Below are 17,644 nucleotides of genomic sequence, written 5' to 3'. Positions count from 1 at the left end.
AGACTGCTCTCCTCTGTATCACGGAGGCGCTCCGCACTGCTAAAGCTAACTCTCTCTCCTCTGCTCTCATCCTTCTAGATCTATCGGCTGCCTTCGATACTGTGAACCATCAGATCCTCCTCTCCACCCTCTCCGAGTTGGGCATCTCCGGCGCGGCCCACGCTTGGATTGCGTCCTACCTGACAGGTCGCTCCTACCAGGTGGCGTGGCGAGAATCTGTCTCCTCACCACGCGCTCTCACCACTGGTGTCCCCCAGGGCTCTGTTCTTGGCCCTCTCCTATTCTCGCTATACACCAAGTCACTTGGCTCTGTCATAACCTCACATGGTCTCTCTTATCATTGCTATGCAGACGACACACAATTAATCTTCTCCTTTCCCCCTTCTGATGACCAGGTGGCGAATCGCATCTCTGCATGTCTGGCAGACATATCAGTGTGGATGACGGATCACCACCTCAAGCTGAACCTCGGCAAGACGGAGCTGCTCTTCCTCCCGGGGAAGGACTGCCCGTTCCATGATCTCGCCATCACGGTTGACAACTCCATTGTGTCCTCCTCCCAGAGCGCCAAGAACCTTGGCGTGATCCTGGACAACACCCTTAGGCACTGCGTTCATCCACCTCTGGCCTGCTCGCCTCCCTACCACTGAGGAAGTACAGCTCCCGCTCAGCCCAGTCAAAACTGTTCGCTGCCCTGGCCCCCCAATGGTGGAACAAACTCCCTCACGACGCCAGGACAGCGGAGTCAATCACCACCTTCCGGAGACACCTGAAACCCCACCTCTTTAAGGAATACCTAGGATAGGATAAGTATCCCTCTCACCCCCCCCTTAAGTTTTAGATGCACTATTGTAAAGTGACTGTTCCACTGGATGTCATAAGGTGAATGCACCAATTTGTAAGTCGCTCTGGATAAGAGCGTCTGCTAAATGACTTAAATGTAAATGTAAAATGATTTGGAAAGGCACACATCTGTCTATCTAAGGCGCCCCCCAACAGTGCTTGTCAAAGCAAAAACCAAGCAATGATGTCGAAGGACTTGTCCGTAGAGCTCCGAGACAGGATTGTGTTGAGGCACAGATCTGGGGAAGGGTACCCAAAAATGTATGCAGCATTGAAGGCCCTCAAGAACACAGTGGCCTCCAGCATTCTTCAAATGGAAGAAGTTTGGAACCACCAAGACTTCCTTGATCTGGCGAAACTGAGCAAGCGGGGGAGAAGGGCCTGATGGTCACTCTGACAGAGCTCTAAAGTTCATATGTGGAGATGGGAGAACCTTCTAGATGGGAAACTATCTTTGCAGCACTCTACCAATCAGGCCTTTATGGTAGAGTGGCATGACGGAATCCACTCCTCAGTAAAAGGCACATGACAGCCTGTTTGTAGTTTGCTAAGAGGCAAATAAAGGTCTCTCAGACCATGAGTAACCAGATTCTCTGGTCTGATGAAACCAGGCTTGAACTCTTTGGCCTGAATGCCAAGTGTCATGTCTGGAGGAAACCTGGCACCATCACTATGGAGAAGCATGGTGGTGGTAGTATCGTGCTGTGGGGATGTTTTTCAGCGGCAGGGACTGAGAGACTAGTCAGGATCAAAGGAAAGATAATTGGAGTAAAGTACAGAGACATCCTTGATTGAAACCTCTTCCAGAGCACTCAGTACTTTAGACTGGGGCGAAGGTTCACCTTCTAACAGGACAGTGACCCTAAGCACACAGCCAAGACAATGCAGGAGTGGCTTCGGGACAAGTCTATGAATTTCTTCGAGTGGCCAAGCCAGAGCCCGGACTTGAACCAGATAGAACATCTCTGGAGAGACTTGAAAATAGCTGTCTCCATCTAACCTGACAGAGCTTGAGAGGATCTGTACAGAAGGATGGGAGAAACTCCCTAAATTCAGGTGTGCCAAGCTTGTAGCGTCAATTTCTAAAACCCTGTTTTTGCTTTGTCATTATGGAGTATTGTGTGTAGATTGATAAGGGAGGGAAAAACAATTGAATCCATTTTAGAATAAAGCTGTAACATAACAAAATGTGAGGTCTGAATACTTTCCAAATGCATTGTTCTTCCTCTCAGTGAACAGCCTATGTGGTGAAGAGAAACTGTTTGGGTTGTGTTCATTTGTGCACACCGTTTCAAAACATAGCTAAGCATTGTGAAAAGGAAAATTAGCTATTCTTATCAAACAAGTTCAGGTAGGTTCTCCCTGTTTTGTGTTTTCTTTCTAGTGCCTAATGAATACAACCCCACTGTTTGACTGATTTTAGTGCTGTTTCTCTATGAGCTGGCTCTGCGATTTCACCCTGTTCGCCGGTGATGCATTGATTAATCTGTCTTTACATTTCCCAGTATTACCTGGCAAGCTGACTACAACACAATAACTGAGTGCCACCCACTTAAATAACAGGAACATCAATACACATAAGTGGAATCAAACATTTTGTAACCCTTCACTTAAAGCCTGTAGGTATTGCACATTGTTATGCATTTATAATGCATTATGTTTTCTTATCATCTCATAATGATCCTGACTAGCTAACATCCATTTTTTTGTTATAATGTTATAAACCTTATAAGACAAATTTTCATACATGCTTATAACTAGTAATAAATAGCTGCAGGCTTCCCACTCTATAACACATTTGAATTGAAATGTATCAGGAGTTATTTTAACTTGGAAAATATAAATACAGTACATTGCTTTCCTTATCAGTCACCAATATTGTGGAGAAATGTGGACCAGTGTCCGCAGGGTAAAGGTTTCACAGTGAACAGGTTTTAATCCCCCAGGTGGGCGTTTGTTGTGTCCTGGATTTGAGGGCGATTGCAATTATTTGACACAGATGACGTAAACAACCTCCAACTGTTACTGCTAGAGATTCTGATTAGATATACTGAATGTTGTGTGTCCTGTAGAAGAGCTGGAGCTGGACAGAGACAAGATAAAAAAATTAATCAAACTTGACCTCTATACACTATATGATTATACCATGATTTGGATAAAGCTTGGCCTGAGCTTAAACAAATAATTTCGGTGAGAAAAATATCTATATACTGTTGGTGAGGCCGGGAAACAAAGTAACAGTTTAAGGATTTTTACTTAGTAAGAAAATAATATGAGGTAGATTGACAATATTTATATAGAAACAACATACATATCTTACACTGTAAGGACGTTTCTAGGACATACCAGTTGTTTACAATTCAACAGAAAAAAAATTGAATCAAATTTTATTTGTTCACATGCGTTGATTACAACACTGCCCTACCAAGCAAAAAGGCAGTAACTGCTCTTTTGGTTTGTGTAACGTCCGTTGTTTGAAGGAGACCAAGGCACAGCGTAATTTGTGGTCATTATCTTTATTAAATGAGAACCAGCAACAAAATAACAAAGTAAAACCAAAACGAACGTACTGTTCCATAGGCTACAAGAGCTGTACAAAACAAGATCCATCAACATAGGTTGGAAAAAGGCTACCTAAGTATGATTCCCAATCAGAGACAACGACAGACAGCTGCCTCTGATTGGGAACCACACTCGGCCAAACACAAAGAAATACCCAAATCACACCCTGACCAAACCAAATGGAGACATAAAAAGGGCGTGACAGTTCGAAAATGAGTTAATGTAATTTTTGCTACATTAAATACGTGCTTAGTCATGTGGACAAGTATCATGCCTCTAGTGTATTGTGTTTTTGAACAAAATGGGGGTCATGTTAAAAGTAACTGCATAAAGTTACTGTGAAACCAGGGTAAATAAAAGCAATTATTCTCAGTTCCACGCTATGAGCAGTTACTGCCTTTTTGATTGGAAGATCAGAACAGGTGTAGACGTTACCATGAAATGCTTACTTACAAGCCCTTCATTTTGAACCAACAATGCCATTTTAAGAAAATAAATTTAAGAAAATATTTAATAAATAATCTAAAGTAAAAAAATAAAATATAAAATGACACAATAAAAGAACAATAACGAGGCTATGTACAGGGGGTACCGGTACCGAGTCAATGTGTGGGGGTACAGTCAAGGTAATTTGTACATGGAGGTAGGGGTAAAGTGACTATGCATCGATAATAAACAGTGAGGAAGAGCAGTGTAAAAAATAAAGGGGGGATCAATGGAAATAATCTGGATGGCCGTTTGATCAATTGTTCGGCAGTCTTATGGATTGGGGGTAGAAGCGGTTAACCTGTCTTGGACTGGGGAACTAGCGGAACCCCCCCCGCAACAGCCAGTGAATGTGCAGGGCACCAAATTCAAAACAACAAATATCTCATAATTACCATTCCTCAAGCATACAAGTATTTTACACCATTTTAAAGATCAAATTCTCATTAATCCAGCCACAGGAAGATCCCCTAGTGGGCTAAATCGATATGACATCTTGGTGGACAAAGGGAAGGGGGTGTGGACTGAGAGAGCGGGAAAGACTAAATGGATCACTACACACAGTGGAGAATTATATTCATTTAAATGCGAATCCTTTGCAGATGAACGCTCGCTCATTCTGGAATAATTGCAATCAATATATTTATTCCCATATGTTGTTGTTGTCTTCTCTGTTGGAATCGTCAGTCCATCTGCGGGAGAGTCAGTTCATCAGAGAGTCTCTGGCTACTAATGGTGGTTGCTCTATCGGCAGCTCCTGGTAGTGTCTGTTGTAATAGATAAGTCAGGCATCCATTGTTCTTAGACTAGATGTTTCGGTGGTTGTCAGTATTCATATCCCAGGTTTACATAATTTCTAGCTGCAGACTAGTAATTCGTATCTAAGATTTGCTCTTATTCTATAGGGATTGATAGTCTCAGAGTTGAACCATTTCCAGCTGTGTAGCCAATGCTCCTCGTGGTATGATTTTCTAGTCTTGGTACTCAAACATTTCTCAATGTTTCTCAAACTAGACACTGTAATGTACTTGTCCTCTTGTTCAGTTCTGCACCGGGTCCTCCCACTCCTCTTTGTATTCTGGTTAGAGACAGTTTGCACTGTTCTGTGAAGAGAGTAGTACACAGCGTGTACTATACGTAGTGTATACGAGATCTTCAGTTTCTTGGCAATTTCTCAAATTGAATAGCCTTCATTTATCAGAACAAGAATAGACTGACGAGTTTCAGAAGAAATATCTTTGTTTCATTTTGAGCCTGTAACAAAATCCACAAATGCTGATGTTCTAGATACTCAACTAGTCTAAAGAAGACCAGTTTCATTTTAGATTGCATCATCCTTGGATCTGTTGGGGCAGTATGCCAATTGGAGTGGGTCTAGTGTTTCCGGGATGATGCTGTTGATGTGAGCCATGACCAGTCTTTCAAAGCACTTCATGGCTACCAACGTGAGTGCAACGGGGCGGTAATCATTTAGGCAGGTCACCTTTGCTTTCTTGGGCAGAGGGACTATGGTTGAAACGTGTAGGTATAACAGACTCGGTCAAGGAAATTTTGAAAATGTCAGTTAAGACACTTCCCAGTTCGTCCTTGCGTTCTCTGAATACACATCCTGGTAATCCGTCTGGCCCTGCGGCCTTGTGGATGTTGACCTGTTTAAAGGTCTTGCTCACATAGGCTACAGAGAGCGTGATCACACTGTCGTCCGGAACAGCTGGTTCTCTCATGCATGCTTCAGTGTTCCTTGCCTCGAAGCGAGCATAAAAGGCATGTAGTCTGTCTGGTAGGTTTGCGTCACTGGGAAGCTCGCGGCTGCGTTTCGCTTTGTAGTCTGTAATAGTTTGCAAGCCCTGCCACATCCAAAGAACGTCAGAGCCAGTGTAGTAGGATTCAATTTGAGTCCTTTATTGATGCTTTGCCTGTTTGATGGTTTGTCTGAGGGCATAGCTGGATTTTTTATGAGTGTCCAGATTAGTGTCCCGCTCTTTGAAAGCGGCAGCTCTAGTCGTTAGCTCGGTGTGGATGTTGCCTGTAATCCATGGCTTCTGGTTGGCATAGGTACGTATGGTCACTGTGGGGACTACGTCATTGATGCACTTATTGATGAAGCTGGTGAATGATGAAGCTCAATGCAATTGGATGAATCCCGGAACATTTTCCAGTCTGTGCTAGCAAAACAGTCCTGTAGCGTAGCATCCGTGTCATCTGCCCACTTTCTGTATTGAGTGAGTCACTGGTACTACCTGCTTTAGTTTTTGCTTGTAAGCAGGAATCAGGAGGATAGTATTATGGTGAGATTTGACAAATGGAGGACGAGGGAGAGCTTTGTATGCATCTCTGTGAGTGAACTAAAGGTGGTCTTTTTTCTCTGGATGCACATGCTGGTAGAAATGAGATAAAATGGATTTAAATTTGCCTGCATTAAAGTACCTGGCCACTAGGAGTGCCGCTTCTGGAAGAGCATTTTCTTGTTTGCTTCTGGCCTTATATAGCCCGTTGAGTGCGGTCTTAGTGCCACCATCGGTTTGTAGTGGTAAATAGACAGCAACGAAAAATACTCTCTTTCCAGATAATGTGGTCTACAGCTTATCATGAAATGCTCTACCTCAGGCGAGCATTAACTTGAGACTTAATATTAGACATCGCGCACCAGCTGTTATTCAATCAAATGTATTTATAAACCCTATTAACATCAGAAGATGTTGCAAAGCACTAGATAAGAACCCAGCCCAAAAAAAACAAACAGCAACCAATGCAGATGTAGAAGCACGGTGACTAGGAAAAACTCCCTGGAAAGAAAGGAACCTAGGAAGAAACCTAGAAAGCAACCAGTCTTTGAGCAGTGGCCAGTCCTCTTCTGGCTGTGCCGGGTGGAGATTATAACAGTACATGGCCAAGATGTTTAAATGTTCATAGATAACCAGCAGGGTCAAATAATAATAATCACAGTGGTTGTAGAGGGTGCAACTGGTCAACACCTCAGGAGTAAATGTAATTTGTCTTTTCATAGCCGATCATTCAGAGTTAGAGACAGCAGGTGTTGTAGAGAGAAAGAGTCAAAAACAGCAGGTACGGGAAAAGGTTAGCCCTTCCAGGGAACGTGTCAGGGTTCCATAACCGCAGGCAGAACAGTTTAAACTGGAGCAGTAGCATGACCAGGTGGACTGGGGACAGACAGCAAGGAGTCATCAGGCCAGGTAGTCAGTCCTGAGGCATGGTCCTAGGGCTCAGGTCCTCCGAGAGAAGAGAAAGATAAAGCGAGAAAGAGAGAGAGAATTAGAGGGAGCCTACTTAAATACACACAGGACACCAGATTAGACAGTATAAATACTCCAGATGTAACAGACTGTTCTTGACAAATAGACACACACCACCACCCCTTCTTTTACCGGACGAAGCTGTTCTGCCCTGCCAATGCACGGAAATCCCAGCCAACTGTATATTATCTGTGTTATCGTTCAGCCTCGATTCGGTGGAACAAGATATTACAGTTTTTTTAATCTAGTTGGTAGGATAGTCTCAAACAGAGATCATCCAGTTTATTCTCCAGTGATTGCACGTTGGCCAATAGCATGGAGGAGGAGATGTGAGGGTGCTTTGCAGGTGTCACTGTCAGTGATTTATTTTGAATTCAAGGCACACTTAACCAGCATGGCTACCACAGCATTCTGCAGCAATACTCCATCCCATCTGGTTTGCGCTTAGTGGGGCTATCATTTGTTTTTCAACAGGAAAATGACCCAACACACCTCCACACTGTGTAGTGGCTATTTGACCAAGAAGGAGAGTGATGGAGTGCTACATCAGAAGACTTGACCTCTGCAATCACCCGACTTCAACCCAATTGAGATGGTTTGGGATGAGTTGGACCGCAGAGTGAAGGAAAAGCAGTGCTCAGCGTATGTGGGAGCTCCTTCAAGACTGTTGAAAATGCATTCCAGGTGAAGCTGGTTGAGAGAATGCCAAGCGTGTGGAAAGCTGTCATCAAGGAAAAGTGTGGGTACTTTAAAGAATCTAAAATTCTATTTTGATTTGTTTAACACTTTTTTTGGTTACTACATTATTCTATATGTGTTATTTCATAGTGTTGATGTATTTCACTACTATTCTAAAAAAATGTCAAATGTAAAAAAAAAACCTTCAAACAAGTAGGTGTGTCCAAACATTTGACTGGGACTGTATGTTAAATAGACGTCTGTGCCCAGTGGGATGGGTCGTTCCACTAATTCTGTGCCTTTTTGAGGAGTGTATAGTAACTTCATAAAAAGTGTACTTAACTTAATAAAAATAACTTTTTCCTATCTCAAGAGGTTTAATTAAAAAAATACTCTAGTAAGTGCCAATTAAAGTAATGAGTTGACCGTAACAGGGTTGACGATTTCATCTTAAATCAGCCATAAATCCCCTTGTGACAGGGGGAATGGAAGCTTGTTGTGTGCAACAGGGAGTGGCAATTGAATTCGAGCGTCACAAAAATGAAATAGCTCAAATATTTCTAGCCTGTCTATCTATGCGTAACAGAGTTGATGTTTTAAGCTCGAACTGCTCGTTTTCTACCACAAAACATAAATTGACAAACAATGGGGAGAACCAGCTCACTTGCTTTTACACTATGATTTGACTATTAGATGTTCAATGTTTCTTTTTGACAAAATATTTAAAAAGGAATAGTTTCACCATATTAAAATGACAGTTCAGTTCACATAACATAACAGGGTTGTTCTTAAATGATGGACTAAGGCTTTAGAATTATTATTTTGGGATTACGTGTTCGAAATCTTCCTAAAAGTGACACCGGGTTGACCGAGGAACATGTCACAATGCTGTATTTCGGCAATTTAGTAAGCTTTTATTAATGTAAAAATATTATTGATTGAATTATCCATGTGGTCTATATTAAAGGGCACTTAATTTAATACAACAGGCTTTTGAAATTCAATATTGGTGCACATAAAAAATAAAAAAACAACAAAAGGGACACAAAGGTACTCTTTTCGTGGAACGACCCAGATACAGACTCACAGCAAGCATGCCCAGCCATTTATTATCTGTGTTTCCCTGGAATAGCTGACTCTGTATTGAAGGAGCTCTTTGATCTCCACATCTCTAATGTGTGCCTGGCTGCATACATTGTAACGGCGTTCTTCGTTTGTGGAAAGAGAGTCGGACCGAAATGCAGCGTAGTGGTTACTCATGACTTTAATAGAGGAAAGCGATACATGAAATAACTATAACAAAATACAAAACAACAAACGGAACGTGAAATCTAATTACAGCCTATCTGGTGAACACTACACAGAGACAGGAACAATCACCCACAAAATACAAAGCGAAACCAGGCTACCTAAATACGGTTCCCAATCAGAGACAACGAGAATCACCTGACTCTGATTGAGAACCGCCTCAGGCAGCCAAGCCTATACAACACCCCTAATCAGCCGCGATCCCACATACTACGAACCCCAATACGAACATACAATATAACATAAACCCATGTCACACCCTGGCCTGATCAAATAATAAAGAAAACACAAAATACTATGACCAAGGCGTGACATACATGCTATAATGTTATGTTATTGGGGATCGATGCAGTTCAGAGCTCTCTGTTAGGCACCCTCCCATAGTATGCAGATGTGATTATCATCGCTTAAAGCGTGTTCAGTGTTCAACCAGCCAATCATTATGAGTTAATTTAACGGCCGGTTACCTCCCAAATGGCACCCCATTCCTTATATAGTGCACTACTTTTGATGAGGGCCCATAGGGCTCTGGTCAAAAGTAGTGCACTACTATGTAGGCAATAGGATGGCATTTGGGGGGCGCACACCAGTCTCTCTCTGAAGCCCTAGCTGAGTTAGGCTGCATGCACACAGACCAAATCGGAAATATTAGCCAATAAACGATTGACAATTTTGCTTCAAAGTATTCAGACCCCTTGACTTTTTCCATATTTTGTTATGTTACAGACTTATTCTAAAATGGATTAAAATATGTTTTCCCCTCGTCAATCAATACACAATACCCCATAATGAAAAAGCAAATACAGGTTGGTAGAAATGTTTGTAAATGTATTTAAAAAATACATAAGTATTCAGAACCTTTGCTGTGAGAGACGAAATTGACCTCAAGTGCATCCTGTTTCCATTGTTCATCCTTGAGATGTTTCTACAACTTGATTAGAGTCTACCTGTGGTAAATTCAATTGATTGGACATGATTTGGAAAGGCATACACCTGTCTATATAAGTTCCAACATTTGTCAGTATATGTCAAAGCAAAAACCAAGCCATGAGAGGATTGTGTCGAGCCACAGGGGAAGGGTACCAAAAAATGTCTGCAGCATTGAAGGTCCCCAAGAACACAGTGGCCTCCATCATTCTTAAATAGAAGAAGTTTGGAACCACCAAGACTCTTCCTAGAGCTGGCCGCCCGGCCAAACTGTTCCAAAAAATGTCTGCAGCATTGAAGGTCCCCAAGAACACAGTGGCCTCCATCATTCTTAAATAGAAGAAGTTTGGAACCACCAAGACTCTTCCTAGAGCTGGCCGCCCGGCCAAACTGAGCATTCGGGGGAGAAGGGCCTTGGTCAGGAAGATGACCAAGAACCCGATGGTCACTTTGACAGAGTTCCAAAGATCCACTGTGGAGATGGGTGAACCTTCCAGAAGGACAACCATCTCTGCAGCACTCCACCACTCAGGCCCTTATGATATAGTGGCCAGATGGAAGCCACTCCTCAGTAAAAGACACATGACAGCCCGTTTGGAATTTGCCAAAAGGCACCTAGACTCTCGGACCATGAGGATCAAGATTCTCTGGTCTGATGAAACCAAGATGAAACTCTTTGGCCTGAATGCCACCATTCCAGGTATCTGGAGGATACCTGGAACCATCCCTGTGAGGATGTTTTTCAGCGGCAGGGACTGGGAGACTAGAGAGGATCGAGAGAAAGCAAAGTACAGAGAGATCCTTGAAGAAAACCTGCTCCAGAGCGTTCAAGACCTTAGACTGGGTTTCACCTCAGGACAATGACCCTAAGCACATTGCCACTCCTGCGTTGTCTTGGCTTCGGGACAAGTCTCTGAATGTCCTTGAATGGCCCAGCCAGAGCACGGACTTGAACCAAATCGAACATCTCTAGAGATCTGAAAATAGCTGTGCAGCAACCTGACACAGCTTGAGAGGATCTGCAGACAAGAATGGCAGAAACTCCCTAAATACAGGTGTGCCAAGATTGTAGCGTCATACCCAAATAGACTCAAGGCTGTAACCGCTGCCAAATGTGCTTCAACAAATTACTCAGTAAAGGGTCTGAATACTTATGTAAATGTGATATTTCAGTTTTTTGTTGTTGCTTTGTCATCATTGGGTATTGTGTGTAGATTGATGAAAAAAACAACAATTTAATCCATTTTAGAACAAGGCTGTAACGTAACAAAATATGGAAAAGGTGAAGGGGTCTGAATATCTTCTGAATGCACCGTGTGTGTTCTAGTCAAAGTCAAAGACACTGGAGGTAATATATTGAGCCAGAGACATATATTTTGTAGATGGTTCTGTCCACAGCCAACTCGTATGCTTTCAAGCTGTTCACCACACTGCTGGCCTATGGAGAAGTTTCCCTGGTAGAATAGCCAGGGATGTCCTCTTGTCTACCTTCCCGTCCTTAAACCTTCCCGCCCTGCACTACTCTTCCTCTGGTCCAAAGCACCACCCTTCCTCTGGGAAGGGCCAGCAAGCTCGCCCTACTTAACTGTTGCACTGCAGCAGAATCTGTCCGACACAGTCGGTGCTGAATTGGAAGGCATTGCACAGCACCGCAGCAGTAACCCAATCCCCTGGCTTCTCCAAAGTTTGACCATAGGACATAGCTGCCTGCTCACACTCAGCAGCATGAAGACCCTTTCACCTCTACATGTTTTCCTCTGCATGTGTGTGAGTGCATTTGGCTTGTGTGTGACTGTTGGTGTGTGTGTCTGTGTGTGACTCCATGCAAGAGGCTGCATTATTGATGAGAAGAGGAAGGAAGGATTGAAAGCAGTGCCGGGACTGTGTGTGTGCGTGTGCGAGTGTGTGCGTGTGTGTGTGAGTGTATAGAAGAGATGGGGGAGAGGAGTTCGGTGCAGCAGCACAAGCATCCTCCCTACGATGGTGGGCTTTGCAACTATTCCCAGAAAATCATCTCCTGCTTCGGACTGGACGGTAACAGAGAGGGGTGGTTGTCCTGTACAGTGTGGAGGAGGGTTGGAAGGAACAGACCAATGACTGAGTATATATGACATTAATTTCTCTCAATGATCCGGATGTCTAGGATGACATAGGAATGTTGTCTTTTGTGTCTAGTCATGGTGTGTTTGTGAGAGTGTGTCTTGGTGTGTATTTGTTTGTGAGTATCGATGCGTGCCGGGCTGACTGGGTGTGTAGCTAGCTGCACCCACAGATAGACGGTAGAATAGGGTAGCAGGGACGAGCAGGGCCGTGCCCCACTGCAGCATAACTAACCAGCATGTCCTCTAACAGAGCTAGCATAGATCACCAGCCTGTGTGTGTGTGTGTGTGTGTGTGTGTGTGTGCGTGCGTGCGTGCGTGCGTCCTCTGCCTTATTCTTTATCATGCCATATCCTTTTATCTACATTTTATTGGTATCTTTACTGTACATTGGATGTGTGAGAAATTGATGTAGGATAGATTTATGGGTGAGAAATAGACCAATAAATAAAACATTGTCAGTATTAAAATGCTCAATAAGCAGTAATAAGCCCTAGTTATCTGCAGTAATAAGCCCTAGTTCTCCTCTAGAGTCTGTTCCTGCTCTGTCTTCATCCTCGCTTGTATCATGATTTTCAAAAGCTTTCAAGTCGGTAGTGTAAGGTAGATGTTTGCAGTGTTTACTGTATCTGTGTTGTGACAGTGTTACTATAAGAGAGCATTAATAAAATGTTATATTGGTTTAAATAGAAGTGGTGTGTGTGTGTGTGTGTGTGTGACCTTAAGTGACTGTGTTCAGTTTGTGCAGGTAGCAGTAGCGCGTCAGTAAATGTGTTCAATTGAAAATGGTTCACCTTACTCACCAAAAAGCGTATAGTTCATCTTTACATTTTAGTCATTGAGCAGATGCTCTTATCCAGAGCGACTTACAGGAGCAATTAGTGTTAAGTGCCTTGCTCAAGGACACATCAACAGATTTTCACCGAGTTGGCTCGGGGATTCAAACCAGAAACCTTTCGCTTACTGGCCCAATGCTCTTAACCACTAGACTACCTGCCCTATTCAATCATTTAAAATCGACATTCCCTATAAGTGTGTCTCTGTATGTTCTGCTCAATTCATACTGGTAGGAAAATGGTTAAATTTCTTTGCCTGTTCATCTCGCATATTACCTCTCACCAGGAGAGCCTGATGATTTTCTAAATGTGGCTTGGGAAGGAAAATCCAGTCCTTAATGAAGTAGATGGAAGGTATCATCTTTAGTTCATGAAGTCTCACGCAAATCCAAAGATGGATGAAAGAAGGGGGCTTGTAGAGGGACATCTGCTATATCTGGATGTTTTTCCTTCTATTATAAATCATTTTTTGGGAATCTTAGTGATAATACATTTTTCCCAAACATTAAATGGTTTCAAGATTACAAGACCAATCCAAGACCCTCTACATAGTTTATATCCCCCTAATCTCGAGGCTGTGTGTGTGTGTTTATGGTTTTAATGAAGTAGAGGCAACAAATGTGACCTGCAAAGTAACAGAATATAAGTAATGCTGTTAATAAGGCTTAATTTGTAATCAAGTTGTTGTAACCAATGTAATTGTGACTTGAATCAAAGTGGTCCTGTGCCTCAGTTGGTAAAAGCATGACTAGCAACACCAAGGTTGCACGTTCAATTCTCTCAGGGATCACAGACATAGTGGTGTAAAGTACTTTACTAAAAATACTTTAAAATGCTACTTAAGGTTTTTTGGCGGGGTATCTGTACTTTACTATTTATATTTTTGATAACTTTTACTTCACTACATTCCTAAAGAAAGTAATGTACTTTTTACTCCATTCATTTTCCCTGAGTACCAAAGTACTCGTTACATTTTGAATGCTTAGCCGGACTGGAAAATTCACAGACTGCCGCTGATCTGGCGGACTTACTAAACACACATTCTACGTTTGTAAATGATGTCTGAGTGTCGGGAGTGTTCCCCTGGCTATCTGTAAATTGTGTCTGAGCGTTGGAGTGTTCCCGTGGCTAAAAAACAAGAAAATGGTGCTGTCTGGTTTACTTTTTGTAAGGAATTTGAAATAATTTATACTTTGGCTTTTGATACTTAAGTATATTTGATCAATTACATTTACTTTTGATACTTAAGTATATTTAAAACCTTACACTTTTACTCAAGTAGTATTTTCCTGGGTGACTAACTTTTACATGAGCCATTTTTTATTAAGGAATCTTTACTTTTACTCAAGTATGACATTGGATACTTTGTCCACCACTGCATACATAAGGAAAATGTATGCACACAGTGTTTAGATCAAAGCTCCTGCTAAATTGAACATTTAGAGCATAGTGTAACCTGGCTACTTTACATCTCATATAACCACTCAGCATGTAGGAAGATAAGGTCCAATGGTATAGGACTTTGCTTTTACTAGAAATAATGCACATTATAAATAAACAATTAACTTGAATCACGTTTTTTATTTTATTTAACCTTTTAAACTAGGCAAGTCAGTTAAGAACAAATTCTTATTTACAATGGTGGCCTACCCCAGCCCATCCTGGACGATGCTGGGTCAATTGTGCGCCACCCTATGTGACTGAACAAGTGAACCTTTTATAATTTCCTTTATTTATTTGTGCGCGCGCATGTTTATGCATCTATTATACAGTTGAAGTCGGAAGTTTACATAAACATAGGGTGGAGTCATTAAAACTCGTTTTTCAACCACTCCACAAATTTCTTGTTAAAAAACTATAGTTTCCTGGACAATACGCTGACAAAAGTGGAAAACCATGCAATACTAAAGGTGGACTGTTGGACTGTTCATTTGAAAATCCTGAATGCCTATGGGGTGTAGCCTCAGGGGGAGGATGGGGTTGTCGTACCTATCAAGAATGACATCAGTTGTTATAGAATGTAATAGATGTTGAACTTCCTAACATACAGTTGAAGTCGGAAGTTTACATACACATAGGTTGGAGTCATTAAAATTAGTTTTTCAACCAATCCACAAATTTATTGTTAACAAACTATAGTTTTGACAAGTCGGTTATGACATCTACTTTGTGCATGACACAAGTAATATTTCCAACAATCGTTTACAGACAGATTATTTCACTTATAATTCACTGTATCACAATTCCAGTGGGTCAGAAGTTTACATACACTAAGTTGACTGTGCCTTTAAACAGCTTGGAAAATTCCAGAAAACTATGTCATGGCTTTAGAAGTGTAATGCCCGGGGTGTAGTGGAGGAAGGAGTCAGACGCAGGAGACAGAGAGTTCAGAGTAGCGCTACATCTTTATTCACCAACCAGGTGAAAACAGACGCCACTCAAAACAAATGCCCCAAAACACAGGCGAGTACACATAAAACAATCCCGCACACCCAGCAGGTGGGCCGGCTGGCTAATAAAGCCCAACTAATAAACCGAATTAACAACAGGTGTAACTAATAAACAGACAAGGAGGGGGAGGAAAAGATCAGTGGCAGCTAGTAGGCCGGTGACGACGCCCACCGAGCACCACCCGAACGGGAAGGAGAGCCACCTCCGGTAGGAGTCGTGACAAGAAGCTTCTGATAGGCTAATTGACATCATTGGAGGTGTACCTGTGGATGTATCTCAAGGCCTACCTTCAAACTCAGTGCCTCATTGCTTGACATCATGGGAAAATCAGACAAGACCTCAGAAAAATAATGGTCTGGTTCATCCTTGGGAGAAATTTCAAAACGTCTGAAGGTACCACGTTCATCTGTACAGACAATAAACACCATGGGACCACACAGCCATCATACCGCTCAGTAAGGAGACTGGTTCTGTCTCCTAGAGATTAACGTACTTTGGTGCGAAAAGTGCAAATCAATCCCAGAACAACAGCAAAGGACCTTGTGAAGATGCTGGAGGAAACAGGTACAAAAGTATCTATATCCACAGCAAAACAAGTCCTATATAACCTGAAAGGCCGCCCAGCAAGGAAGAATGGGGACACATGTGGACAAATATCGTAATTTTTGGAGAAATGTCCTCTAGTCTGATTAAATAAAAAATCAGACTAGAATGAAATAAAAATAGAACTGCTTGGCCCTAATGACCATCGTTATGTTTGGAGGAAAAAGGGGGAGCTTGCAAGCCGAAGAACACCATCCCAACCGTGAAGCACGGGGATGGCAGCATCATGTTGAAGGGGGTGCTTTGCTGCAGGAGGGACTGGTGCACTTCACAAAATAGATGGGAGCATGAGGAAGGACAATTATGTCGATATATTGAAGCAACATCTCAAGACATCAGTCAGGAAGTTAAATCTTGGTCACAAATGGGTCTTCCAAATGGACAATGTCCCCAAGCATACTTCCACAGTTGTGGCAAAATGGCTTAAGGACAACAAATTCAAGGTATTGGAGTGGCAATCACAAAGCCCTGACCTAGAAAATATGTGGGCAGAACTGAAAAAGCATGTGCAAGCAAGGAGGCCTACAAACCTCACTCAGTTACACCAGCTCTGTCAGGAGGAATAGGCCAAAATTCGCCCAATTTATTGTGGGAAGCTTGTGGAAGGCTACCTGAAACGTTTGTCCCAAGTTAAACAATTTAAAGGCAATGCCAATCAACTACTAATTGTCTGTATGTAAACTTCTGACCCACTGGGAATGTGATGAAAGAAATAAAAGCTGAAAGAAATTATTTTTTTCTCTACTGACATTTCACATTCTTAAAATAAAGTGGTGATCCCAACTGACCTAAGACCGGGAATTTTTAGGATTAAATGTCATGAATTGTGAAGAACTGAGTTTAATTGTATTTGGCCATGGTGTATGTAAACTTCCGACTTCAACTGTATTTCTGTGATCCTATTCTGAGAGTTTACTAAACAGACAATTATTTATTTAATGGTATTTAATAGACAAGACAGGACAGAGGGTTTAGTTCTATTCTAAAATTGTAAACCTCACAATTCCACAACCTTAATTGGACAGATTTGATCGTGAACAACAGACTTATCCATGAATGGTTGTGGAGCAAATCGGAAACTGCAGTGTAATGGAAAATCTAATATCAGAACAAAAGCATGATGCCGTTATTAATATTCTTAATGCGACCTGTCCCAGTAAATTATTGTGACCAGTGGCATGGCTCTTTTTTAACATCACTGTCCCAGAGCACCCATCAGGTGCAAGAGCCAATGAGTGTGGCAGTGACACACCGTAAAGGAAAACTGTAATTTATACGGTGCATTTATGTATTATCAACAGTAAATACTGTGAAACGTTTTACTGGAGCATACTGTAAATTGTGGTGAAACAATTGCTGTATTTTGAATGGTGCTGTAATTCCACTCCACAAAATACAGTATGTTACAGTACCATCTTTTTTTTGGAGCACTAGTGCATGGTACCGTTGTTTTTCTCTCATTAACATTTTGAGGTGTGACTTGTAAGAGGCTTTGTTTGTCACACCCGTTTGTGAGAGTCCTATATCAATTTGCCTCCTATGTGATAATAGTGCCCTATCAATATAAGCAAACCTTAAACCTTTAATGGTTGAGAA

General features: G+C 42.1%; 1 protein-coding gene across 4 annotated transcripts in view; it reads left to right on the top strand.

The window, feature by feature from the left end:
* Positions 1-17,644, top strand: part of LOC124048543 (actin-binding LIM protein 1-like) — a 155,707-nt gene that overhangs the window by 7,130 nt on the left and 130,933 nt on the right. For 2 of the 4 annotated variants that reach the window (XM_046369435.1, XM_046369426.1), the window contains exon 1: positions 11,889-12,092. The exons of 1 other annotated variant lie outside the window; for it this stretch is intronic. In XM_046369435.1, coding sequence (XP_046225391.1) covers positions 11,993-12,092 — 100 coding nt within the window. In that variant the 5' untranslated portion in view covers positions 11,889-11,992. Of the gene's footprint in view, positions 1-11,888; positions 12,160-17,644 lie in introns of those variants that run through there. One more of the 4 variants, XM_046369431.1, reaches the window with a different exon arrangement.

Source organism: Oncorhynchus gorbuscha, linkage group LG11 (genome assembly GCF_021184085.1).
Source record: "Oncorhynchus gorbuscha isolate QuinsamMale2020 ecotype Even-year linkage group LG11, OgorEven_v1.0, whole genome shotgun sequence".
Classification (NCBI taxonomy): domain Eukaryota; kingdom Metazoa; phylum Chordata; class Actinopteri; order Salmoniformes; family Salmonidae; genus Oncorhynchus; species Oncorhynchus gorbuscha.
The sequence above is the reverse complement of the archived record's forward strand: the minus strand, read 5'-3'. Positions and strand labels throughout refer to the sequence as shown.